Source organism: Pagrus major, chromosome 15, assembly GCF_040436345.1.
Source record: "Pagrus major chromosome 15, Pma_NU_1.0".
NCBI lineage: Eukaryota > Metazoa > Chordata > Actinopteri > Spariformes > Sparidae > Pagrus > Pagrus major.
The window spans coordinates 16,944,950-16,972,508 of NC_133229.1; the positions used below are offsets into that span (position 1 = coordinate 16,944,950).

A 27,559-nucleotide genomic window follows, 5' to 3' on the forward strand; every position below is an offset into this window, starting at 1 on the left:
CAGAAAGCTAACACACTAAACTAATATGCAGGGTTTCAGTAATACATAAAAACAATTCACACAGACCACGGCTATCAACTGTCTTTCTCCAGAAGTGCTTACTCAACCATTTAATACAATTTAAATTGTGCTTATAGGAAATTATTTTCACTGGACAAGTAATACTGGACAGATTTAAATATGTCGGACTTCAACAGATTTTCCCAGTATAAAAATGGTAATTACTTCCATGTAAGCATTGCTATTGAGAGCATCTTTGTATGGTAATGTTAGGAATTTGTCTAAGTACAGCCCCACTGAGCATAACTACAGACTCTTCGTCTTGTTATTTAGGACTATGCAGAGGAAAAGGGATCTTAAGCCTGCAGGCAAGACAACCAGGGACTTCTTTGAGGCCAAACAGAATGTTCTTCCTCAACTGACCTCAATTCACCTGAGCCTATGTTCCCAAAGACAAAAAACCAAAAGCCCTTGAAGCATGCAAGAAGTGAGCATCACTCGGGAGTTGTCTGCTGATGTGTATGGGTCGTAGACCTCAGCCTATTACTGATTATAAAGGATTTTCAACTATTAAATGTTATAACTTTATGTTAACTTGTCCAATTACTTTTTGACTCTTAAAAGTAGGGTAGTAGACTGCAATTTCTCCACTGTTCACCTTCATATTACTCAGTCAGCACCTGATAGTTATTGTGTCTTTTTAAATGAAATGTTCCAGTCTGTAGAGCCAAAACAACAGCAGAGGTGATACTTTATGATTGCACTACATGTTCCCTGTTCTGAAAAGTAGCTGAACTCATGCTGACAGATTCTTTCTCTCTCTCTTCCCGTCTCTTTCTTCACAGTGAACTTTGACCACTTCCAGATACTGCGGGCGATTGGGAAAGGCAGCTTTGGAAAGGTAATGTAACCTTCATTTTTTTCATGCAGTGGGTGTGTATGTTCTGTACCTTCAATTACCCTGCACAGTCATTATCTCCGCTGAAGAATCAGACAAGGCCAGGCCAGAACTGCCTGTGAGAGATTACACTGTAGTTCTCATGGTGCTTAAAAGATAAATAATTTTTCTATTTCAATAATAGTTATAAATACAGCTTATGTAATTCTTTTTATAAAGTCACTTTGAGAAGAGCCAATTTACTTTTCATGTCATGTCAGCCAACCTGTTGGGAGTTTTGACCCCATGTCTCCATTTAATTACAGAGCAGCACAATACTGTGGCTGCATTTGTCACAATGCTCAATGGTTGGGCTGAGTACAGCAGGGAAAGAAACTTGGTGGGTGTGTGTGTGTGTGAGAGAGAAAGAGAGAGTGTGTGTCTGCTGCATATTGTGAAACGAAATTACCGCAGTTCTTTTCAACCCAGTCTCAGGTGCCAATATCATCACTGGTGGCCATTGTTGATAAAACAGACATTTTGGATTAACTTGTGGGCCATTTGTTAGTTGAAGAATTCCTTTGTGCTCGTATTGAATGCCTGTATGAGTCTTCAATAATGAATTCAGGGCAGAGTGGGTGTGTATGTGTGTGTGTGTGTCTGTCGGCACACAATTGGGCTCCAGAGATTAGAATAGTTTATCTTCATTTTGAATCCCAAATATCACGCCTAATATTTGTTCATTATACTCGTGTCTGTGCACGACTTTGTAAATTCTTTCTGCTTTGCTCTTCTGAAAACACAATCTTTTTTCAAAAACATGTCCCCCTGTTATATGGAAAGTCATTGCCCAATGCTGAATACATTACCATGTGAATTTATGTTAATTTTTTACTTATTGCTTTGTTCCCTCAAGCTGCTGTCACTTTTCTTATAATACTGAAGGGAATCCACAGTAAGCTGGGAAATACACTGCATGCAGGTCTAGCTTTAGAGACTGAAGCAGGGCAACCCAAATGTTTTGAATAATGAGTTACACTCACTCCCCACTTCCTAAATGCCACATGTAAATAAATGCTCATTCATGTTTTTTTTTGGTTTTAAAATGAAAAGAACTTGAAGTGAGTTGCTGTTTCTTTCTGGGCACTGCTGCATAAGACAAGAGAAGCCAACTGCTCCACCCAATAGGCTGGGGAAAGAGACACAGTTCCTGTCTGAGAGCTGGCTCCCAGTTACGCAATATCTGTAACACAGTCATGTTCGCAGACACTTTAATAAGACACGTGCGTGCACACACAGACAAACTGTGCTCCCACAGTCAGACAGATGCTCACGGAGACATCCAGATAAAGTTTGTCCTTGTCGGAGGTCATCCTGTCTGTGTATTTTGGCCCACTGTGGCCTCACTCTGTGTTCCTGCTGTTTCGGAATACTTAACAGCATGAGTCTAAAGCGTCCCACTGAACACACGGAGGCCTGTGTTGGTTTGTGTGAGCAGAAATGTAGTTGGATATAAAAAAAGATGGGTAAACCATGACCTCTGAAACAAACAATTTTAAAAAAACATAATATTCATATTTTGCATAGATTTTTACTTTTTGCACCAAAACGTACAGCATCAACTTGCTTTTATACTGTTATTTACTCAATTAAATGTTGCTGAAAATGATTTACAATTTCGTGTAAAACTCAATCACAAAATGAAGACTATTTCATTGTATTGTATTGAATGTATTTGTGTGTGTGTGTGGTTGAGAGAAATACAAAGAGCGAAGGACAGAATCAGCCACAAACAAAGGAGAGGCATTTACCTCATGTTGTGAAGCATGATTCCAGCTTGTGTAGGTGCTCTAAGAAAATGGGTTCTTTGCTGTGCAGTACTGTAGATGTGTGTCTGTGTGTGGAAGTGCATTGGTGTGCATTTGTGAAAGTGAGAGGATGTGTGTTGCGGGGCTCGTTCCTGCACAGCGTGAAGCCGAGAGGTAGATTGAAGCTGAGAAAGGGGCGGCCACCTGCCAGAGGGGAGGCAGAAGAAAACTCCTCCTCCAAAATCCATCTGTAAACAGGGCTGACACTGGTTTTGCTCTGCTCTTCATCGCCTTCTGTATCTCTCCTCTTTGATATACATTCTGAATAAGTGTCGGTATCTTCTCTCTACCACCAGTCTTTTGGCTCTAACTCTTTTAACACAGGAGCTTCTCTGTGTCTTCTTATTTTCCACACTTTTTCACTGACTGAATCTACTGTCAAACACTGTTTCCACATTAATATGAGGGTCTTTCTTAAGGTCCCATATTACAAAAGTTTTAAGTTATGAATGTAAAAACACACTCACTGCCTCGCCTCGTCTCTTTCTGTTTCTTTCTCACCCAAGTAGCCCAAAAATCGCACCTCATGTTTTTTTTTATTTTTTCCACCCACAAAATGTGTTTCACAACAGCAAGAAAGCTGCGTGTGGAGGAGGCTTGCCGTTAATGATTTAGCCTGTCGGGACCGACGTGGTACCGAATGACATCGCACCAACCAGGTGTGCTTACAAGCTTTTGTGAAACAACAGCGTAAATAGGCCTACATTAAAGAGGAGAGGTCGCATCACAATCAGTGCATTTACAGGAGGGACACCACACTAGAGAACGCCTCCCTCTCGCTGTGTTTTTCTGCAAAGCATGTGTGATTGTCAGTAGATGGAAGGGGTAGAGCGAGGACAGATTGTCCACTAGTTAATCGATCGCTGACAGCGTTGCTCTGTCAGCCAGATAATAAAAATAGAAATAGAAAAAGCTAAAATGGGTGGCCAAATATACTTGGGCGGACGCCTAAGTAATGTCTTTGTGTGGGAAACACTGCCTAGTGTAACATACACTGAACTGAATGAGATTATTCACACAGTCAATATGCACATTCAGACAAGTTGTACTGATTTCAATGTTATTCCAGTGGGAGAACTGACCCTAGTTTCAGTTGCCAATGCATGTGGCTCATCCCCAGTCTCAGACTCAAACATGACAGATATATCTTGGAACCACTCGAGCTAGATGGCCTGTCCTGACAGGCACAAGCACAGATTTCATTCCAATTAAAGGGTTTATGTCTTCAAAACCCTGTCCAGAAAAGGAAAATTATGGCGAAAGTTGTTGAGTTACACAATGTTTCCCCTTTTTTGGGATGAATCCCCTGTGCCTTTTCTGTTATATCAGCACAGGTACCTCTCTCCCTCCCTTCCTCTCCTTTTAATATATCAGGCCTAGTTTCACTCTCTACACCCGTCTGTTTCTCTCGCGATTCAATCCAAGGGCGTTTTCTAGGCTCGACAGTAAAGAAGCCTGTGTTGGCAAAGCAATATAGTATTATGAAGACTAAAATATAGCATTAATATTATTTGAATTCCCACTCCAGGTGCAGCCTCTTTTTACTTTTTTCTTCTGATGTTCTGGAGCATCTGTCCTCTACCAGGTGGGGGTGAAGAGTGATGGTAGCAAGGTGTGATTATTTCCACAGCAGTGGAGGATATAGCTCATTTGTAATGTCTGCTAGAGGGGTGGATGGCCATATACGGCACCAGGGTCAGGATAATTGCCTGCTCCCCTGTTGCGCTCTCTCTTCTCCTCTACCTGTTCCCCATGAGCATCACACTTTTGCCCCCCATTGTCACTCCATCTTCTCAACTCGAGCTGTATAGGAGATCGCCTTTCCACCACAGGGCTCATTAAGGCCTCTCGAGGGAGACATGACAGTCATTGGCACCGACAGCAGTTTAGTGACAGCTCCTTAATGCCAACAGTCAGATGGACAGGTAAACAGCTAAACAGCGAGAGGAGAGCGCGAAGGGAGGCGGATGGAGAGAGACAAGGAAGGTCAGAGGTCCTGCTGGAGCTCAGCTGGTGGTTTCTATGTCCTCATACTCTCGGCCACATACACACTTCAGTGGGAATAAATGTCCTCATTAGGCCAGAGTGTGATGGAAGTAAAAAGACAGACGAATGGAGACAGGCGCTGGAAATAAGTGGGAGTGGAAGAGAGAGGAAGATGATACAGCGAGGGGGAAAGGACAGCGAGGGAGGCTGTGACACCCTCATCATATCGAGGGAAGGTACTGGCATCTGTGGAAAGGTCAAGAGATGATGAAGCCTTTGCTCGCATTTTCTCTCTCCTTTAGTTGTGCAGAGCTCCCAGGCAGCACACTGAGAGTCCTCCTGCCTCTAAAGACTGACAGTTGAGCCTCATCTTGCTCGTAAGGACTTCTCCCTCCTCTATAGCTTCAAGCTCAAGGTGTGAAGGGCTCAGATGAGAGTTGGTTTTGCAGAGTGCAGCTTTGCAGCACAGCCCAGCCGCAGTGTAGCCCTCGGCAACCTATTAGCCTAGAAATGTATGCTCTTCCATTACACTTTAGATCTTTAGGTTTCACAGCACAAAGCTCCACTGCATAGTCAGTAGAAAAAGCAAGGGCCATATGGTTAAAATAGCTTCAGGACTGATAAAGCTGCTCTAACACAACCTCCAGAGAGCTCAGAAATCCTGAAATGCCCTATTTTCATTTGTGTTGCTTTACGTATCTCATTTTACCCTTCTCTTTTCGATTTAAAATGGCAGTTCAAATTCAGAAATCTAGGAAAAATAGGACATTTGGGGGCGTTAATACCAACATTCCTGCCAAGAAAATAAAATGTACAATGTACATGAAAATTAGAATGGCAGCAATTCTGTGAGCCAGAAAAGATGACCTTTAAAATGTTCACCGCTGTCTGCATCTTATTTAATCAATGTCCAAGTATGCCAAAGCGTGTCTTTGTACTTTCTGAGTATTTTAACTTTGCCACTAATATTAATGTTAAATTCTTACTTGTCTTCATTATCATTCCAACCATACTTCCCCAGAGAATACCACAGACTTTCAGTATTCACATGTTCGGAATCATTATTTAACTTCCCTGCTTGTATTAGCCAGAAAGAGAACAAAGTGTTTTGTTCCACCTACATCTTTTGATATCTGTGCAGCTACATGGCGAATGGATTGAAAAATGTGAGTTTCCAGCATTTTCCTTATGATAAGGTTACATTTTCTGATTAAAATCTGATACAGAGCTATGATAAAATGACGAATGCCATCTAAGAATACCATCAACCTGCAAACTGCAAGTGCCTTTTTATCATCAGTGCAGTCGCCCTAGGCTGGACATCAGAAAAGATCAGAGACTGTAAGATATGTGATCTATAGCCTTTGAAGATTCTACAAACTGACATTTTTAAGGCATGAGTGGCTGGATTTTGCCAACATTAATCAACAAGTCCAACAGAAAGGAGTGTAATTGTCTGTTAGCAACTTTCCCTGAACAGCGATTATCCAACCGTAGCTTAACCTAATTAGCCCGAAACAGTGTGCATGGGGTTGTGGTCAGCTTGTTTTTTAGCCTTTTCTAAAACCATATTAACAAAAAACGAATTGGTAAGGAATTGGTTAGATTGTGTTTCTTACATAAGATGTAATCGTTGCGATCGCATGTAAACGTTACCCCCAAATTTCACCAGTCCAGTCTCGGCTGTGTTTCTGCTGTGATATGGTCGCCGGAGCAGATTGTGGCCATTCTAGCCCAGGCTCTTTCCACCGGCTATGCCACTGCTCTCCTTTGGGATGATGACCTGACCCAACCTACAAGTGTCAGTATTTGACAAGTTGGGACTTTGCTTGGGACCTGTACCCTTAGCCTCAGTCTTTTAGCACAATATCATGTGTGGAGCCATTAAGTGCATATTTAAGATTTTTCTATCAGTTGGTCTGTTTTTTTTTTTTTTGCCAGCTCATGGAGCTAATGTTGGCTTGATTAGTTAGTTACAGATGTAAGGTAGATGTTTTTTCTTTCAGGGTTTTAAATCAAGGTCCCAGATTTCAAGAATTAGAGAGTTTTGACACGTAAATCATCCACGATTATCATCGTTAACTGCATGTGCACTGTGTGAGAACAGAAAGCTTGACAGGAAATAAGGGAGGCAGGGCTCAGCAAAATAATCAATCAATTTTGAAAGCCAAAGTGCTCATATATTTGACAGAGTAAATATATGCATGTCAGTGTTGGTCCCACAGGGATATGAAGGGTGAACTGAGTGACGTTCGCCTTAACAGAGAGTTCAGGGAATGAAAACTTCAAACAGAAAAAGAAGCTAGCTGTCAGAGCCGTGAACTAAAATATCAAATCCCTGTGGTTAACAAGACGGAGATCAAGGTAGCAGGCAGCGTATCAGTCATTGTAATGGTCAGTTTTATCCTTTGATTTAAAAGAGGAGATGCTTTATTACACAGTATAGGTCATGGCACCTTAGGTTATCAAACTGCATATGTGATGATATGGAACAAGATATCAAATAACAGCCTCCAAATTCTATCATGTTGCTGAATATGTATGAGAGATTAGACCTTTTATGAAACATGCCGTTACACCTCTAACACCGTCAGTGAGCCTAAAGAGAATCTACTGGAGATAAGCCCTCAGGCACTTTTGGGGCATCTTTAGTCTCCTTTACATTCTGTGATGCATGTAATCCTCATTATGCTGCCCTTATACTTTCCCACCTTCATGCATGAGTGACTTCAAAGTTTTTGGTGTGTTTTATATAAATTGGAGCTAAGCACTTTTCCAAGGCAATCTTGCTTGGGACATTTGGAACATTTAGATCATTTGAATTGTGTGCATTATTTTTTTCATGCAACACAATATGTAGAAGTCTGCTTTAGTCTCTCTTTTTCCTTCACATGTTTGAATTTTATGCAACCAGAACAACTAACAGTTTAAATTGAAAGTCCATTGTGAAATATTAGTAAAGACTGCTCCAGTTCGATACACTGGATCAGTAGCAGGGCCAATACTGACCTTATTGAACAGATTAGGTATCAGCCATAACATGACTGTCAAAGCCGTCTGAAATAATCAACAATTTGGATAACTGAGTGATCCTTCCATGTCATTTTTTAAGCAAAAATGCAGTAAATTCACTGGCTCTAGCTTCTCAAATATGAGAATTTGTTGCTTTATTTTTGTCAATTATGACAGTTAACTGACCATTCTTTGGTTTTAGACTCGCACCGTGTCTAATGGCAAGAAATGAATCTGAATATCGCGTTGCATTGGATGCTCTCGAGTTTGAGAAGGTAGCCTACATTCCTCCTTTGTACCTTTAAAACAAAAACACATGTTTTATATTTTTATATTTAAATATTTCTTCATAGAAATACTCAGAAGCTCCCCGGCAATCAACCTCCAGCCACTTGCCACCTTATTAGGTTTTGAAGTATTGTACAGATAACTCCTCATTTCAACGTCATGAGTCAGCCATTCCTTGTCAATGAAGGGCTTTTGAAACGAGTGACAGGCATAAATAGAAGTACGGCGTGTGACAAAATTTCAGCTCATAGTTGCCTGCTGTGCAGTGCTGCATCGCTTGCAGCCAGTTTGGACATTGCAATAGAGAGCAATGCAATCAAACAGATTCATTGACATTTGCTTGTGTCAGTCAGTAAGGACACTGTGTCAGACATAACAGGACATTAGAGGACAAGACTTTGTACCCGTTTTTTTTTTTTTTTTAATTTCATTTAGTAGACAAAGCAATACATTATTTGTCAAGGAAAGTATTGGCAAATAAATTAATTCACAAACGTATTGTTACATCAATACCCAGCCTCATGTTATCTTGCACAAAAAGCATGGATTCTTTACAGTGAGATTGGTACTCAATATTTGCAGATAAAGAATCAGAAAAGGTATTGGGAGAGAAAAAGTCAGATTGGTGCGTCCCTGCTATTAGTTTTGTATGTTTTGAAGAGTGTAAACATGGAGCCATTGCTCAGACTGCTTTGGCTTTTCCCTTAGTGACACCAAATCCCTGTATAATGTTCAGTGATTTTCAGTGGAGGCTGCTTCAAAGACTCAAGCACTCTCCGGCTGTCGGAGGAATGTGTGTTTGCTGTGTGAGGTCCTGATGTGCTTCCATTGTGTGTCGGCATATAATGCAACATAATGTTATTTGCATTTATCTGTACTTGAGATGATTCTCATACTTGTACAGAAAACACCTCCCCTTTTGCTCATGCACTACAAAGCTTCATTTAGCTCAGACTCAGAGAAGTCTGATCCATGACTGTGCTTATTATTGGTCATGCCTGCTGTAATAGTGCGTTCTGGAGCTGTGCAAATGGATGGCCAAGCTCAGTAAACACTTTCATTTCCTGCAGGCTGACAGCAGCCACTGCGGAGCAGAAGACATCCAGTGGAATGAACCAAATGAAAGAGCAAATTATTCCTTCTTCTCCCTGGATGACATGTTCATCAGACCCTGAAAGTGTGTTTGCCTCGCTTGCCTCCCTCAAAGCACTCTTGCCCAAATTCAGCATTGGCAAGAGTGTGTACGTGTGTGTGTGCGTGTTTGCATGTTTTCAGGTTATCCTTTACTCGCACAACTCTTTTTCAATCACTGCTCACCGACGATGAGCGTCTTACCATCCAACCAACAACAAACACAGGCTGAAACTTAATCCGGGCGAATGATGGATGTCAGCACTTTATGTGCAGGATATTTCCACTGAACTTAAGAGCAGAGACACAAGCTGCTCTAACTCTTTTCCACCTCCTCCCTCCCCTCAGGCAGTGGTCTTCTATCTGTTTGTGTTTCCCCATGTGTCTCTGTCAGAGGCTTCTGGCCGACTTGGCACTTACCTGACCTAGAAAACAGAAAATCCGCAGCTTCCTGTATGAGTCCACTAAATTTAACACTCAACCTTTTTCTTTTCTCTGCAAGCCCTGTTGTCCCAGGGGCTTTCAACCTTCTGACAACAATTGATAGGACTGCTAACTATAGCAGAAGAGTGGATCGGGGATGAGGGGTAAGAAAGAAGGCGGATTGTAAAGGTAAACAACGCGCAGCCATCCTTGGGATTTAACAGTGACACAGTTGTGCTTTGAAGCACAACATGAAAGAGCTTTTTTGTGACTGAGTGACGTGTTCAGCTAATAAGCATTTAATAAGTGCATGTGTTCAAGGTGCGCAGAACATTGAGATTAACCAGAGGGAGGCCTGGGTGGAGGGAGAAGTGCTGGAAACTGAGGCAGAGGTCTGTGGTGCAGGACTGTTTCTCTGCATATGAAAGATTTAGAGCGGCGGAAAGAGAATCTGGGCTTTTATTTTTATTTTGTAGAGATTCACCTGCCCAGAGGCCGGGCGTGCAAGGACAGGGTGAGTGACTACAGTGCAGCTTGCTCTAAGACGATTCTCAGAGATATGATAACAACATACAACCTGATACTCCATGAAGGTGGCTGAGTCTGTCCCGAGACCTTGTGTCAACCTTTTTATCCTACCAACATTGTCTTGTTGTGACTAATGATGTTATGGTGCTGTAAATACTGCACAGAGGTGGCTGATCTTTGAGTTTAGGACAGCGATCATGTCAAGACAAACTATCACCATCGCTATATTAAATATCAGGTTCAAATTACTCGTCATTTGGAGAACTGAGCCTGTTAAAACAGTTGTACAATATTTTCATTGCACTGGTTTTATGTGGCAGAAACCCTGTATTACAAGCCTCACATCACATGGGTCATTGAAAATAATGACTTAATATATTTTTGTTCAAGAATAGAAATTGTTGTCTGTGAGCTTCTGTAAAGCTTGTAAAGCCCCTTGATCCATATCTCAAACTATGCTGTGTTGGGTCCATGAGTGTGAGAGAATTGAGCCTTGAGAGTCTTTGAAGAGTCCTTGAATTTGATGTTTATGAAGGTGTGGGAACCCTTCTGTAGTTTGGAAGATGTGGGCGTTTACCGGGTACAGAGGTCTAATCAAAGACACTATTAATTTGCATTATGGGATGTGTAGGCTCTAATGTGTTTGGAGCTTGATGCATATTAGGTACTTTAAAGGGCTGCTCAGATTTTGACCATCTGTCTCTTGCAAGGCACCCAACTTTGTGGAAGAGACCTTTTTCACTGACATGAAATAGAAGGTAAACACAGGTTTAATTAATGTCAACCCCTCCCACACCCAAAGCAGACACGCCTTCACTTTGCCTCCCATTGTACCCAGTGCACTACTGCATCTCTTTGCCTTTGTTTGCACTCATGCTGCCTCTATGTGTATATTAGCTCACTTTGTGTAAAGTAAACAGCCAAAAGGAATTCAGTCATCGTTCATTTTATTATTTACAGCTGTGCTTGTCCTACTGTAGCATGTCAAAATATGTTCTCTGAGAAACTTCAACAGCATTTGCTCTTTATCTTGATGAGGATGTTCAACTCTTGATTTTCAGTTTACTTTTATGCTGATAAGGATCCTCTGACTAAACAAGGTAATTAATGTGTTCAGACAGCCTCTCATTTGCACTGCCATCTGAAAAATGGTGAAACAACACATTTCAAAAAACCAGTGTACCCAATATTGAGATAATCCATGGGTTGGTGTTGGTATAATGCAGATGTATTTTAGGGTATGACTCACACTAGTTTTGGAAGATATTCAAATGCAAATAAACTTTGAGATAAAAAAAATCCTGAGTCATGGTAATATGAAAACCAAACAGGGTTATAGAGGGTCAGATAAACTGGAGCAGTTAGAAGGCTTTTGCTCTTAACTTTAATGCAGCTTTAAAGATTTGAAAAACAAAAATATAAACTGTTTCATTATATTACGACAGATAATGCATTTTTATGTCACCAGCTCTGTTTATAGACACCATAACTCATGTTGTAATGCCTCTATAATCACCATGAGCCCCAGGGGGTGCTGCTGACATGGTTTACAACCACTGTCATATCTTATGTTGAATTGCTATTTTGTGTCGTGTCAGCATCCTTCAACAGGACACTACACTCTGACCTGTTAACTTAAATGGTCTTCTGTCTAACTGTGAGATTAATGATAAATATATTAAATTTATCCTTAAGGCTATGAGTGAAATTGTAGTGGTCGGTAGGATTTAATATCTTCTCTGTGATGGATGAAACACATTATTAAAGGATAGTAATCATCTTCCTGGTTTCCTATTTTGAGCATAGTTTGAGGGGCTTGCCAGCAGGCCTGTCAGTCTTACTCAGCTCCAATATTTTAAACACCTCTTCTTTCATAAGTCTGGCACCATAATTCTCAAATGTTAGGTATCTCTCAGTTAATAAAAGGGTATTCAAGGAGGAGTACATCTTGAATTCAGCTTTTTAATACCACAAAACTCATTTTGCATTCGGGCTATTGGTGCCTCAAGTCCAGCTAAAGTTTTAATGAAATTGGAGGAAAGGACCTGTTGGGTTTAATTAAACGAAAGATAAAAAATTACCTACATGACCTAATAGTCTGATGCTTTTACAATTAGTGTGCCTCTGGTGTACTGGTCACTTTCAGAAACAATTTCTGTTACCCCAACTAAATATGATTCAATTTAGTCAAGAGGATGAATAATTGTTTTCTCCAATGCCCTGTGGAATCATTATCCAATAGCCTCAGAATTAACATCCTCCACCCAACCAGAAACCGGTAAAAAGGCTGAACTTAGAGCTGGACAGAGCATCTCAGTGGAACATATAATTAGTCTCATGATCTGCAGTAGATGGCTCTTACTAGTAGATAGAGTCACAATGGAATGATTGTTCCAGCAAATTTAGGAAGACTCATGCTTTAAAGGTGGAGGTGAAGGGGATGGTATGTATTTGCAGGTGAAAAGGCTGGCAAGCCAGTGACCGCAGTTCAAGACTGAGTTTCAACATTTGCAACCACTGGATATTTTTGAGGACATCTGTAGCCATGTTTGTGCCGACCAAAACAGGCATTTTAAGCATAAAAACGCAATATTTTTCTATCCTTAAACAAGTAGTTATTGAGCTTTAACCTAGCCAGACTGAGGACCATGAAATTTAACCTAAAAAAACTTCAAGTTGCGACATAAAGAAATGGAAAGTCTCAACGTATGCATCATTTGCAGGAACATTTCCTACATTTACAGTATTCAGTATATTGGGTTGTAAAGGGATTTTGTTGTTTGAGGTATAATATCATGGATTTATTTGTCACTACTATAGCTCCTATATTGCTACTTTTTTGCAGCAATATCAATTACAGCATCTTTGAATAATCCTAACCCTTCCCGTAGGCTGTATGCAATCTGCATGGTTTACCCTGAAGCCTCTGATGGTCTGTTGAATATGTAATACTGAATTATTAATGGATGACTGTAGCTTTCAAACCAGAGTTTACAAGTAGCTTCTCCCATCCAGCCACGGAAGACCCACCATTGTTATTCGGTAATTGCTGCTCGGATTGCCTCATTAGTGATCCTCAGAAGTTTTTAGAACATATGGGCGAATAACTGGTGGCTTTATTTAGAATAGTGGATGTTTTAATGTGCTGTTCAATCACAGGAACGTGTTTCTCTTCCTGCCAGGCGCCCCTGGCTGACCCTGTGGAGATTAACTCCAGGAAACAGCTCCTCGTTATTAGCCCCGTTCTCCTTTCTTAGCACTGATTAAATAATGATTGTGCTGCAGAAAAACAAAGTTAGTTTCATGCTTCAGAGCTCAAAACTATTAAAGGCAAGGATCGGATGCAGAGGATGTGATGCTGAGGAGGGTATCTTTGGGGGCCTGCCTTTGAGGATGAGACAGGTGCTCTCATCTGTAGCGTTCCTTCACGTGCGCTTCCTTTCCTTTGGATTCTTCTACATCAAATGACTCTGCACTTCTAACGCTGTCCTCAGAGAAATCGATAGGTCCAGCCTTTACGTTTACTCTGTGTGTGTTAGTATGTGTGTGTGTGTGTGTGTATGTGCGTGTCTGTATGCCTGTCTGACCACCTCCAAAATGCTCCCTTTAGCAGAGATAAACAGGTGCTTTGTGCAGCTGGTGGTCAGAGATTACAGCCAACGTTGTGACAGCATCTCACCCAGGGCCAGCGCTGTCGTCCTTCCTGCTGCTTGGAGACATGAAATCCGGAGCCAAGTCTAAACTCTGGGCACAGCCCATGTGAATGGCCTTTTTTTCCCTTCAATTGTATTTGCTCATTAACCGCAACACCATTCAAGTTCCCTTCTGCATGGGACTAAAACGGTTTGACCGCTGCAGGGCTGAATTCATTGTCACCTGGCCCATAACAGTGAGTTTTACTTACACAACATGTAAATACAGCTGATGAAAACACTGGTGTCCTATCAGTGCTCCTTGTCAAACGATGCTCCATTTGAATTCAAATGATTGTGACAAGTACATACATGGGAACGCAGCACAGTAAAGGATAAGTCAGGTAATAATGTATGTTTTTGTTTTAGTCAGTAAATCCCATTGAAAACTAGCAGCGAATTGGTCCCACTAACAGTTGTTGTGTTTCTGTATCAAAAGCCTGATATATCGTATTCCTCTGTGCCATAGACTATCATTAACTATTAAAAAAACATCACTGAGCCATACTGTTGCACAGGGTGAAATGTTCCTACGTAAACCGTGAACGCAGGCACAGCTGTGTGTTTTGAGTAAAAAATTCCACATACACTGTCTTGCTGCTATAAATACTCATTAGCACAACAGATTTGTTGCTGAAAAATAGTTCCCACAAATTTATTTCACTCCTGTGTAAATAAGCTTTAAAACTACAACGTCCAGCTGTCCAACAATGCCCAGCAATAGGCTTGTTGCTGAGAGCCACAGGCAGGGTAGGGAAGTTGGAAACAACTGAGAGACTGACTAATGCAGAAAGTGCCAGGAAAGAACTTTAGGAACAACTGGATTCAGACCACAAACTTTTGTTAGAGTTCTTGTACAGGTAAATCGATGTGGAGAGAGAATTGGTGAAGAGATCACGATGTACATGAAGTACGTGACTGAAATGCACAGTACGTAATTTCTTCTGCTGGGGTTCTCTCCAACAAAACAAAACAAAAGACATTTGCTGAGTATTGTGTGACTGAAGCTGGAGGGGAAATGTACTTTCCTTCATTAACTTAACGTTACAGAGAGTCAGAGGGGGCAAAAGTAGAGAGAAAACTGTGAGTATGAATTCAGGTCAACCTCAGAGATCACCAGAGACTCCAGACACCCACACCCTCAGTGTGTGCTGTTGCTCGCTAGCTTTCGGCATATGCACAGTAAAGTTACCTGGCTGTTTGAGGTGAATAAAGACAGACGATCCTGCGCTCAAACTTGCTTTGCTGGTGGTGAACCATTAAACGGCAAAAATTTCTGATGAAAATTTAGACCTCAGTTTCGTCTGAAGACTTCCTTCCTTGCTCAATGTCATGAGAGATATCCAATACGAGTTTTTTTTACTAGTTTTAAGTGGGCAGGGACCCACACAGTCTGGATGAAGAAGATTTGATTGAGTTCTTGAGTGTTAAACTCTTGATAAATGATAGCTAAAGGTTTTTTGATTCCTGTTTATTTAGTCATAAATACTGTATATCATGTTCAAAAGAAATCCTTTTTGAATTTGATTTGGTGCCAAGTTTGAGCACCACGAGTTCCTTTTGTTGGATAAGTTGTGCTGGCTTGAGGCTAGAAAACCTAGAGCCTGATCTGGTGAATGTGCCAATTTATTAGCCAGCCGCTGCACCCAGATGCTCAGCCATCCATCCAGTGGAGACACTTGGCACCATCCGCTAACCCGCCCTAGCTTCCACCCCGCCTGTTCGAAAACAAAATGACCTTTATCTCCGACAAATATTCAAAGGCAATCTAAATAGCAGGTGTTCCTAAATTAGAATTTAACAATGAAAACCTCGCCAGAAGTGTAATGGTGGATTGGCTCATGCTGACCATTAGCATTTCGGAGATAATGTTACAGAATTAATAAGGGACACTTTATTGTCCATTACTGCTCGGAGGGAATTGGTCTCAGAAGCCGTCACTCTGTCGGCGCCTCAGTCCTGAGCCGCTACGCCACAGTGGTAGCCGGAATCTTCCATCTCATCTGATTTCAATCTAGGTGAAAATGTCTCCATTCATATGCAAATATCTTGCAAAACATTCTGCCTCACACCTCTCGCCTGAAAATTGGTACTTTTTTCTGCTCTATACTAAACTGAACTAATGCATTGAATTGCTAATATGCTCAATGAATATATGAATAAATCCTTTTCATAAGTCATCAGTTCGCTCGGCCGACCGCCTCCTGAGGATTCCATAAGACGGGGCTGCTGGGAGATGACTGACAGTGTGATGTCTGACTGGTTAAGAAACTCTGGGTTTTACAGTCTTCACAGCGGCCACAAACATTAGACTCCTTAATAAAGAAAATCTGAAAATAGCTGTATACAATGCAGCGTTCTGTACTTGTAAAGAATAGCCTCATATCGCTGAGAATATGGTCAACGCAGAAAATTACATGATCAAGGAAACATGAATGTTTTCGAAATAAACATGAGTTTCTTGATTCAAGTCTGACAACATACGGTTGGGTTGAAACATTCACCTGTTGACCTGCTGCTGCTCAGTTTTGATAAAGGGCTTTAACTGCCTCAATAATTAATTTTTCTCTCTGCCTCTGCTTTGTTAAGATGTAGTGAATTCAATGTTCAACATCAGGCCATGTATGAAGCTGTATTCATCTTGAAAAACCACAGTTTACAATTAGCCTTTTACAGTGCTAACATGCAGTCTCCCTAGCATGGGCGGGAATACCTCAAAATTAAAACATAAATGACTGAAAATGTCCTCAGATTTGAACCTGCTTTACGAGTTCAAGTCTGTGAATTGTGTATTTGCAGTAGCTGGTACACGCAGGCAAACGTTTTTAAGCATTCACATGCACACAACGTCACAAAACTTTCTGCCACATAGAAAGTTGCAGTTGCTATAGGGTGGACAGCTTTGTGAGCTGATGAAGGGATATATTTTTGTGGACCAATAAGCTGGTGGACTAGCAGAAGAAGATGGAGCAATGAAAAGTAAAGGGAAAGGGAGGGGACATTTTTGTGTACCGACTAACAAAGAGAGTTATAGAGTTGCTGGTTGCAGCTAAAAAGTCTTTCAGACAAATAACCTACATTAATAACATTTATTCACAAAGAAAAAGAAAGGTGATTATTGTCTCAACTTAATCTTCAAAAGAAATTAATGTTGACAGTAAAGATTATGACTTGTTGAATGGGATCTTGGCAGGTTTTCGCACAGTAATTATACAAACAGCAGCAATTAGAGTTGGAATAACGAGAAAACATCTTGCGATGGCATCACACACAGCCACTTCGAACCAGGGCTTCATATTTATCGTAGCTACATCTGGAAACTTTCCCGACTGCTTCTTTCACAGTTGTGTGCATATTGTGCTCAGACAATCTGTCCCCAGACAGACAGACAGTCTGATAAGGTGAAACCAATACCATCTGCACTAGAGTGGACGGGAATCATTGGATCTTGGTTACAGTGATCTGCAACTTGAAACAAATGTGGGCCAATGGCCTCTTTGGTACTTCCTACCTCCCTAGTTCTGGCATCCTTGTTCTTACGACGCTAGTTTTTTAACACAGCCTTCGTTTTGATCTCAACTACATACCTGTAAAGTTTTGTGACTGCATCCTGCAAAGCTGTAATGCTATCATGCTGACATATTAACACCGGGCAAAATACTCAAAATGGCTTCTGTGGCTGCCAAAGGTGTCTCCAGGAACACATTTTGCCATGACACACACACACACACACACAGACTCACAAACTGAAAACATTACCTGCCTGCTGTGTTTTGTCAAGAGGGGTATCGGCCAAAAACGAACAAAGGGGCCAGCAGCTTGAGCCTCAAGAGCCACAATACACTACAGATCCTGCATTTGAATGAAACCACATGAAAAATTCAAAGGATAAGACAGAAGGAAGCTCACATCCTCAAGGAAGCTAAATGAGAACATGCATACATGTATATACTTTACATTATCGTTAACATTTTCTAAATCCGACCATAAAATTTCAGATTTCTTTTCTACCAATCATCTCAGTATGATAAGACCAGATGCTTGCTTCAAATAGATAATCCACCGCAGTGAATTTCACTTCCCACACTTTTTTAAGTTGCATTACGCTCACGTAGTGGTGGAGTTATGAGCTGGGACCATTTTTTAAAACACTCTCCTCAGTAGTGCTTTCCAGTTAACGGATCGCATCTCTTAGAAAATTGTGTTCTGTGGCAATAATAGAAAATAAATGTGATGTCCACTGAGTGCTGTAATACGAGTGCAGCTATCATTTCCAGATAAGGGTCTAGTTTTCATCTGTCACTTGCAGGCCTCATATAAAAGATTTCCTCTTAAGGTAGTTCCCACACATCATGACTGTACACGGTCTCTTGTGATTGGTATGCTGGTTGTATTTTAGAGACTTTCTTTTGCCATGCGCTAATAGAAAATGTTTCTACTCTTGCTCCCATCAGAGCCATAAAAATAAAAAAAAATATTAAGGCCTGAGACACTGAGTGTCTCTAAAAATGGACTGTTTTTTTCTTCCCAGATGATGCAGACATTGTAAATTGCTTGAACTGAAGGATGAAAATGTGTGGATGACCACTTGGATGACTGTTTGCAGGATTTGAAGGAGTTTATTTAGACTACCTTCTAGCACAGTGCAGATGGTACAGACTGGCCTGGCTAAGAGCAAAAAGAAACTGGGTCTGTGTTAAGCTCAGCAAGGGAGATGGAGAAGGGGAGGGCCTGGAGCTGTGTGTTATCATGCTGAGGGCTAAAAAAAAAGCCTACAAAGTGGTATGGGGTATGGTTGAACTGATAGGGAGGCTTGAAATTCAATAGGAGGATTTTAAAATTTAAACTGGCAATAAGCAATATTTTCTGCTGATATTTGACATTTTTAAATTGAAAACTGTCGAACATACAAGTTTGGCTTTTCTCCCAGATTTGTATCTTTTCTTTATAGGGATAAAGGAAGTCCTCTGTATCAGTAGTTAAACCATTAAAAGTGAAATGAGCTAATCAATTGACTGCTTTGCAACTGCAAGACCAAACATATAAGAAATGGATTAAACAGTGCGTTCATCTGCTAATGTAAGATGCAATCTATAGCATGTCCTGATAACTAGCTTAGTTAGCAGCATATTATTGATTGACTACATTAGCTTGTACTGTAGCTAAAGCTGATCAGATTTTTTTCACAAAGGTTGCCATTTTAGCTTGTTAATGCCACTGCTGCTGGCAAGAAATGAGCTGCAGCTTTTGTCTGTGTACCAATTTGGGTAGGCCTACTGGTTGACCGAGCCGGCTAACTTCGGGTTTAGCGCCCGGCTAACTTCCAAATTGTATTGGACCATATGGCTCAAATTCTGACAGTAAAACGAGTCATTTCGCAGGGGTTGTGAGGCTCAAAAACAATTATCCACCATTTTACAGATGCGTCTTTCACAATGTTAGCTTATCAGAAAAAGTCTTTTTGGGCCGCAGTGCATCACGTGACGGTGTAATTACACAGTTTGGCCACAATGAAAACTGGCTTCAAGGCCTGCCGCTCTTCTTGGGGGCTTGATTTCGACTTCTTTGCAGAGGAAGTTCTGGTCAAGCCAACTGTGTTAAATACTTCTCTTCTTCGTTGGTTTTCCCAACAGACTAAAAACCACACTGCCATCCACTGTATCGGAGTATATAACATCATGCTATTCACTGTAACAAAATTCCTGTGAAAATAACTTTTAGAAATGGACGCTACCAGCTAGCAGTTAGATAATGTTACACAGACAAACAGCTCACTCTTTTCTGCTCATGTGTTGAATCAGTTCCATTAATTCAGCCATCAGTCCACAGTTGCTACATTGAGCTCGGGCTGCCATTTCATCTGTTCATGAAATACTGACTGCTTATGGCGCCAAGAGTGCGCTTTGCTGCCCTGAGAGTGTGGTGCTCCGAATAACAGAACAGTATTTTCCAACAGCACTCCCAATTTGCTAAGTTTGTGCCAATGTGCTCTGGCGCTCGGACTGCCTATTTACAAAGACACCCTTAGAGTATAAAATCTACAGTTATCATTGCATAGCTAATACAAACTCTCTACTTCAGTATAATCTGACACGTTATGAAGGAGGAGGAAGAGGTTTGATGAATTTCATCTCTATGATGATGAGCTAATGAAAGTGACAGAAGCAGGGGGAATCTGTGCTTGGTGACGATCCAGACGGAGGAAACAGGAGAGAGTCGAGTCAGACCTGGCACTGCGATGAGCTCTGTGCTTGAGGGGGAACCATGAGCACAGTTAAATAGATGGTGTTTTACACAGTAATAGATTTCCTCCTGTCACCAGACAAAGTGTCTATTTTAACACCTCATTTACTCTGCTGTTCAGTCTTAAAACTCTTTTTTCCCCCAAATTCAATGAAGTGAAAAAAATCCACCAGTGTAATGGGAAATCTATGTTTCTAAAGCACTTTCAGATCTCTTAATCTCTATTACTTGTTTGTTATGCAGAGGTCATTTGAATATGTCCAACAGCTTGGAAGTAACTCATTTCAAGACTGTATCTCCATATTCCTGTTTATCCATGCATTTTGTCTCTCTTGTGACACACTTCAAGACTAAACAAATGAGAGAATGAGTAGCTGAGATGGGTGTTTTTGTTGCGGTGCATCAGGGCCAGAGTGCCGTGTAAAACAGCCATCTGTCTGGCTCTGACTGTAATGAGGAGACCTGTGGCCTGGTGGACAACTCAGGCCAGCTAAGACCTTCTGTCTATAACAGAAATAGCAGGGGGCTGTTTAACTTTTAGTGCTTCACAGGATGGTCAAGTGCTGCACTCAGGGCTTTGGGGGACACTTTTAAGGGGCTAAAACAGCTGCTTAGTTTTTGTTCCTGAAGTACTATGACATTGAATGATGATGTGAATTTCCTGTCTTTAATGAAGGTTTCACATTCACTATGCCCCCGTTGCACAAGAGAAACCAGGTACAATTGGAGAAATTGAGTTAAGAAGGAAAAACAGAGAGTGCTTTTACATGCAGGTGGTTGGTAATCAGATTCCACTCCGAACCCCTACCACCGCTTTGGACCAAGGCTGGCATATTTTAAGTGTATTACAAGGATGAGTAATGATGTTTCCTGCTGCACTGCTGCCACAGTGATGCTGTTTCTGTCTCAAGTCTTTGTCATGCAGTCTTGTAATAAATAAAAACAACACAAAGATATCAGCGGTCTCTGTTAGAAATCTAGCTGAGTCAACCAGATTTCTCTTAATCCTTTTCCACAATTAAGAGCACCAGGGTTCTTTCTTACATAATATTGAAGAAATAAGGTTAAAGAAAAAAAGGATAAACAATATTTTTTGTGCTTCTTGTTGCATTTGGAGCTACTGCAAATGCTTGTTTTCCCTCTGGCCCACTTAAGCATTTCACTGACAGTGTTGAGCGTTGGTGGCATCCCTTCTAAACAGGCATGCAAATTAGATCTTACCACCCTGTGGAGACTGCTGTGAAGCCATATTAATAAAGGATACAATACAATACACCCATGCCATATATATTGAATGCTGCAAGAGATATTTGTGGCTGTGATTCTTCCTCTTCATACCGGCCATAACACAATGCCTTTGTTGAGACATTTGGCTTTTAGGTCTTGTCTTAAGGTGTTAAAATGAAAACCCCAGAATGAGTCACGATAGACAAGCAACTTTAAGACTTCAGTTCCTTATTTGGCTGCGAGGCAGGATTTGCAGCAGACACATGATCTGTTTAATGACCGTGGTTTCACAGTGATGTTACTGTAATAACTCTGACCTCCCTGGAGTCCCATCCTGCCCCTGACCTTTCACAGCCACTTCCTGACAAAACCACAAAACTTGCGATAAATAAATAATGAGGCGATTTGTTTGGAAGTGGTTTCCGCCACAAACTTCTGCGTTTGGAAATGAAGTTCATTAGAGTTGCTCGGCGCGTCAGCACTTTATGCATCGGTATAGGGCATCCATCTCCACCATCACTTTAATCAACAGATGAAAGATGCCGTGGGCTATTTTGAAAACATATTTGATTTACAAAGCAGCGTGGCTGCATTTGTGGAGCTGAAACTTGGCTTCAAAACCTTGACAGTGGTGCAATTGTTTTCTCTTTGCCAGTACAATTTAGTCATTAGATCAGTGTGTTCATTTATGCATGTTGGTTATCTAGAAATTCACATGCAGATTTTGTATGCAAACTGTGCAAATCTATTTTTATATTGTACTAATATGCTTAATTTTGTCTTTCTTTATTCCTTTCCCTTCCTCTCTCCTCTTTGTCTCTGTTCTCCCTTTGTGTGCTGCAGGTATGCATTGTGCAAAAGAGGGACACCGAGAAGATGTATGCCATGAAGTACATGAACAAACAGCAGTGCATAGAGAGAGATGAGGTCCGAAACGTCTTTAGAGAGCTTGAGATCCTACAGGAAATTGAACATGTTTTTTTAGTAAATCTCTGGTGACTATCCTGTTTTTACACTTTCAATGTTGTCTGCACTGCCTGTGTCAGTCGCCTGCTTTGTCTGTCTGTGCATTTTGTGTATTTACTTAAGAGATTCTCAATAGAGAGTTGCATGCTCACTCCAAAATCTGTCACAGCCTAAAATAGATGTACTCTTTGTGAATATTATGTTCCTAGTGTTGCATGCGCTTCACTTTCTGCATTTGGCACTTAGTCCGAAAAAAGTTTTCTTGGGTTCATTAAGGCTTGAAACAAAATTTCCTCAACACTGTTAACTGAAGAAACAGTTAACACTGTGGAGATATTTTAGGATATTAATTTTGACTCTGAGCCCATGAAGCACACATTTGATAATTACTGTGGTTTGAAATGACCTTACTCTTCCCTCGAGTCTGATATGTGGGTGAACGGAGGCTGCTTTCATTATTCAACGCTCATCTCCGAGCGGGACACATTTCTAAATGTAATTGGGGACCTGGCACGGCATTCACGGCATATTACACAAAGCACTTTACTCCTCTGTAATTGGCAGAATGATCTCACACGTGCTTATCTTCAGAGGAATCGCCGCAAGAATATTTTGTTATTCACGCATTCCATGAAGGATTGATTACTGTATAGATAGTGAGGAGATGAACCAAGACAAAATCATGTCCTCCTCATTCCCTCACCAAGTTGTGAATGATTTAAGTTTAATCTACAGGGTATTTTTGCCGGCTAGAGGAGCCACTCCACTAGAACAAACTGAGGGCATTTTAATGAGCGTACAGTAGTAGGCCTGTGTATTTTTTATAGTATAATTCCCTGCAGGAGTATATGGCTGCCAGAGCCTTCTGTGTTCTAGTTTCCCATGTGCTGCTCTGCTCTCTCTCTCATACTCTGCATCATGCACTATTTCAACTGCCCATTAGTGACAAAAATGCTCAACTGTCATTGCGGCTATGTGGGAATGAGAAGTTTCACACTTCACACCTCCTCTCTCCGCTTTCCTTGTCGGCTTCGCAGAGATACTCCGGAAAGGGCCTGTCCATCTCACTGAGAGCATATAGAAAAAAATGATCTCAGCCAGCTTTCTTTGTAACAAAGATGTAATGCTCAGCAAATAGTCTTAGCCTGGGTAATCCACATAGTCTTTTCTGGGACCATTATTTCTGGAATCTGTATAAGGCTCTGCAAGAATAACAATGAGGGTAGATCATTTTACACTAGCAAGTGAGAGTAGAGAGTTTTTGTTGATTTTAGCCTCCACTCCAATACACTGGGGAGGAATTGAATTTTGTGACTGCACTGAAAGAATTCAACAGCAACTACTCTTAGTTATTAGTGATTACTCTCACTGACCGGCTATGCCGCCAATTCTACATACTCAATCGGCCAAAAAGCTGCCGACAAGGGCCAACTAGTACCAGTGGTGCTGGGCACACTGTAACATTAGGGCCACAAATGCTCACGATGGCCCTGACATTGGCTGATGGCCGGCAGTTGGCCTGGTGTATCACAGCCCTAAAACTACAGAGCTTTGTTGCCTTATTCAGCATTCTTGGCTTTCTGATTGCTCAGAGACAATGAGTCTTTGGTGCTGAATTACACAGGGTACATGGAGCCCGCTAGAAAATATCATTAATGCTTGATTAAGCATTTTGTAATATGAATACTGAGTGTACCCCAATGGTACCCCAATGGTATGTGTTTTTTCTAAAAATATTGCTGTAGAAGTTGAGGGCATTAAAATGGCTTCTCTAAACTGAAGTGTCCCCTTCCCTCATCTTGCTCAGAGCTTGCCTGCTTGTATTTGGTTGGCCCTCTTGAAAAGCATAGGGAAGCTGTCAAATCAGCATAACAAATAAAGCATCATGGTGACAGGTTGCAGAAAGCAAAGCCACATCCTCATCAGGCTATTACTGTCACCATCAGATTGTGTGACAAGAGGGATGTGCCACATAAAAACAGCTGTGTGATAGTGTCTGGATGCAGCTGTTTCTATACAGGTCTGTTGATGTTGCACACAGACACACACCCTGAACTTGGGCAGCTGTGTTGATGTTGTCTAGAGACTGGTCTTATGTGAATCCACCCGAGAGAGTGACAAAATATGTATCTAGTATAACTTGCCCCAGAATACCATTTTTAGTACCCTCGTCGTGCAAACTTAGTCAGAAGCTGTTGAGAAATACCATCCTCATCAACTACATGGCGTCTTACAGGACCGCTCATAAGATCACCTTCGGGGACTAAAGGCTTCCTATGTTGAACTTTCTCTGTGCACATAAATGTATAATACAAGGAACGTTTTGCTTTTCCTCCCTGAGCTGGAGAGAGGAGAACACAGTGAGAAATAAAGGAAATCAATTTATAGCTTGTGTCTATGGTAAGTTTGTTATTTCTGCCCCAGTTTACGCAGATACTTTGTGTGTGCATGACAGCGCTGCTATGTGTTGCACCTGTATGCATCTCATAAACTGTCTGCTTCATTTAGCTGCTGCTTGAGACAGCATCTCAGCCAAGTAAGTAATGAGATAGGACTGATGAGAACACTGCTTCATCTCCCCATCGTCTCCCTTACTGTATAACAACTAGGAACCTAATTGGTTCACTGCGTGGGTATGCTGTTTAACCAATTCCCTGTAGATCAGACCATCGCCAGTATCCATAGACTTGTCAAACAGAGCTGTATGATTTCTGGTGCTAGGCATTTCGGCGCTACGTTACATTATTAATGGATGTGCAATGGACCAGCTGGGGTTTTTGGAAACTGCCTATTTTCAAAAGCAAACAAAAAAAAGATGCAAGTCACGAGAAACGCCAGCTTTGATAAAGCTTCATAGGAGTGTTTTTATTGATACGGTGCCAGGAGGGAGCCAAAGAGACAGCCAGAGTTAGAGAGAATGCGGGAAACACACCAGACAGCTGTCAGAGGAAGCGATGATTCCTACAATCACAGAGAGGGAGGGGGGGCATCAAGAAGCGAGGAGGGGTGCACAAGACAGCGCAAAGAAAGTATTTGGCATTGATTTGTTTTGTCAAAAAAAGATGCGCACACTAAGAGGATTTGTAAGGTTTTCCTCAGCTCTTACCTACACCTACAGACACACTCTCCGTCTCAAAGCCGGGTTTTGCTTTCATTGAGACATCCTGATTTCTGCTGTGCTTTTGAGCAGCTCCGTCCGTAGCTTCAGAGGAAATTCATTAGGACGCAACCTTGTGAAAACCCACACTGAATCCCATCAGCTCGGCAAAGGCTGCCTTAAGCTGGGCGGATGTCAAGTTTTGCAGCCCACAATAATTGCTGCGACCATTCCCTCGCTGCATAGATATGATGTGTAGGAGTCGAGGGTACACTGAATGGATTACCTTGGAGGAGGAAAAATTAACTATCATCTGCTGCACACACCAAATCCACACAAATCCTTGTAAGGATTTGTGACACATGAGAAGACACTGACTTCAGACACTTGGATCTGTATGAAATGTGCAAGGGTCACCTAACCCCGCCTCAAAGAACCAGCTTTAGGGTGTAGCAATGAATTTGATCCCTTGGTGTATGGAGTATTGTGCTTCATTATAAAAGCAAGGTTTCGCCATCAGCGTTACATCATAACAGATAACTCTCAAACAGCATCACCCGTTGTCCCTCAGTGACCAGAGACGCAGCAGTGAATCATGACCAAATGGATGCTGCCACAGCGCTGTTGAAAACAGAGTCGCAGAGCAGTGAGGGGAGCAAGGGTTGTCGCAGCAACTGTTGTCAAAAAGTTACAGCTTTAAACACAGTCCCTTGGGATCATCTTAAGGATTTTAAATGTTTCAAAATCAAAGGAGGGGTGAGTCATCTGGAAGAGCGGCACGTGGTGCTTCCCTCTTACTGTCCATGCCTTCATCAGAGTCAGAGAGTGCGCAAGAAGAGTGGTGAGGATAGATGCCTTGTCCAGCATCCATTAAGAATATTGATTTAAGGTCTGAATGGAACAAGGCCTTCGGAGACTGTGAAACAAATTAGACTCTACACCCCCAGTCAGCAGTTATAACAAGCCCTGTGAGGGGGCTTAGCCTTAAATCATCCTCATAAGAAGCGAAATATGGGATCATTTCCAAAAAGCACAGGAGACAGTTTCTCCAATATACCATTATGAAGCCACAGATTATGTTGCCCTGGAATTGCAGCGTTGAAAGAGTAAATACTTTTACTGAAACTGCGCCACATACTACTTTTAAAGAAGAACTTTTTGTAGGACATGCAAAGTGCACCTTGTGAAAGCAGGCCAGTGGAGGTGTTGTGTCTTAGGGCAACTGGTTGAAGGCACCTGAGAGGAGAGGCAGCGTTCATTTGCACCATTCTTGCGGGAATCCTCAGAGGAGGTGAGGGTGTCTTGTGATTGAGTCCTGCAACCAGTTCAGCCTGCACATCTCTATCATCAACTTTTATGTAGGCCATTGAAACTTTGCAGAGCAACTCGAGCCAACACAATCACAAACTCTTGTTCCTCTCTCGCTTTTTTCCTCAAAACTATTCTCCTCTTCCGCTGTCCCTCTATTTCCCTCCCTCTTCCCTGCCTCCCAGGGCTCATTTGTCATTGTGGCCTGATTATTTCAGCCTGTTCCTTGTACTCCTTCCAGCCGGCTAACCTTCCTCTCTTAGTCGCTGTGACTGTTGCAGCCCAGTCCTGTCCTGGCCTTTCCACATGGCCTCCTCCTGATTTTGGACAGTAACAGTTCTCCCCAGACCCCAGATTACTGCCAGGCATTCACTCACACTGAAGGATTTGACCCGCCACTCCTCTGTGCTCATTGTAAAGCACCACCCAATAAAGTGTGCTCGTTTTTAAGTATGATGAGCAGCAGAGAGCTGATAAAATGAGATTAGTGTTAAAAAATATTTTGACCCATTACTGTGACCCAGTATGTGAAGCTATATACCATAGATATAAAGTAGTTGAGGCTGCACTGATCAATATTTCAAAATTGACTATAGATTAAATGACTGTGTGATGTGAAAAGTATAGCTCATAATGACAAACCCATAGAAAAAAATCACTCAACCCAGCAGTTCTCAGCTCTACAGAGCTGTAAAAGCATAAAAGATTCTTTCAGCTCACTGTTTTGCTTTTATGGCCCACCACTTTACTTTTTGGCTTAGTCTCAATTGCTCTTATCAGCAGTGTTTCAAAAAAAATAGTTCTGATAAACCCACTGTAAGCTACCTACCCAGCACCATAAAACAGACAAAAGTTAGCCATTAGCTGGTCGAACATCGAGCATTTAGAAGGTTGATAGCCAGATATTTTCCTT

At 41.5% G+C, this 27,559-nt stretch overlaps 1 protein-coding gene across 1 annotated transcript in view; it reads left to right on the forward strand.

Annotated features, from left to right (window-relative positions):
* The window catches only part of LOC141009470 (serine/threonine-protein kinase 32C-like), a 75,747-nt gene that overhangs the window by 26,890 nt on the left and 21,298 nt on the right, over nucleotides 1-27,559 (forward strand). The window contains exons 2-3 of the mRNA XM_073482112.1: nucleotides 846-901; nucleotides 22,119-22,270. Coding sequence (XP_073338213.1) covers nucleotides 846-901; nucleotides 22,119-22,270 — 208 coding nt within the window. The remainder of the gene's footprint in view (nucleotides 1-845; nucleotides 902-22,118; nucleotides 22,271-27,559) is intronic.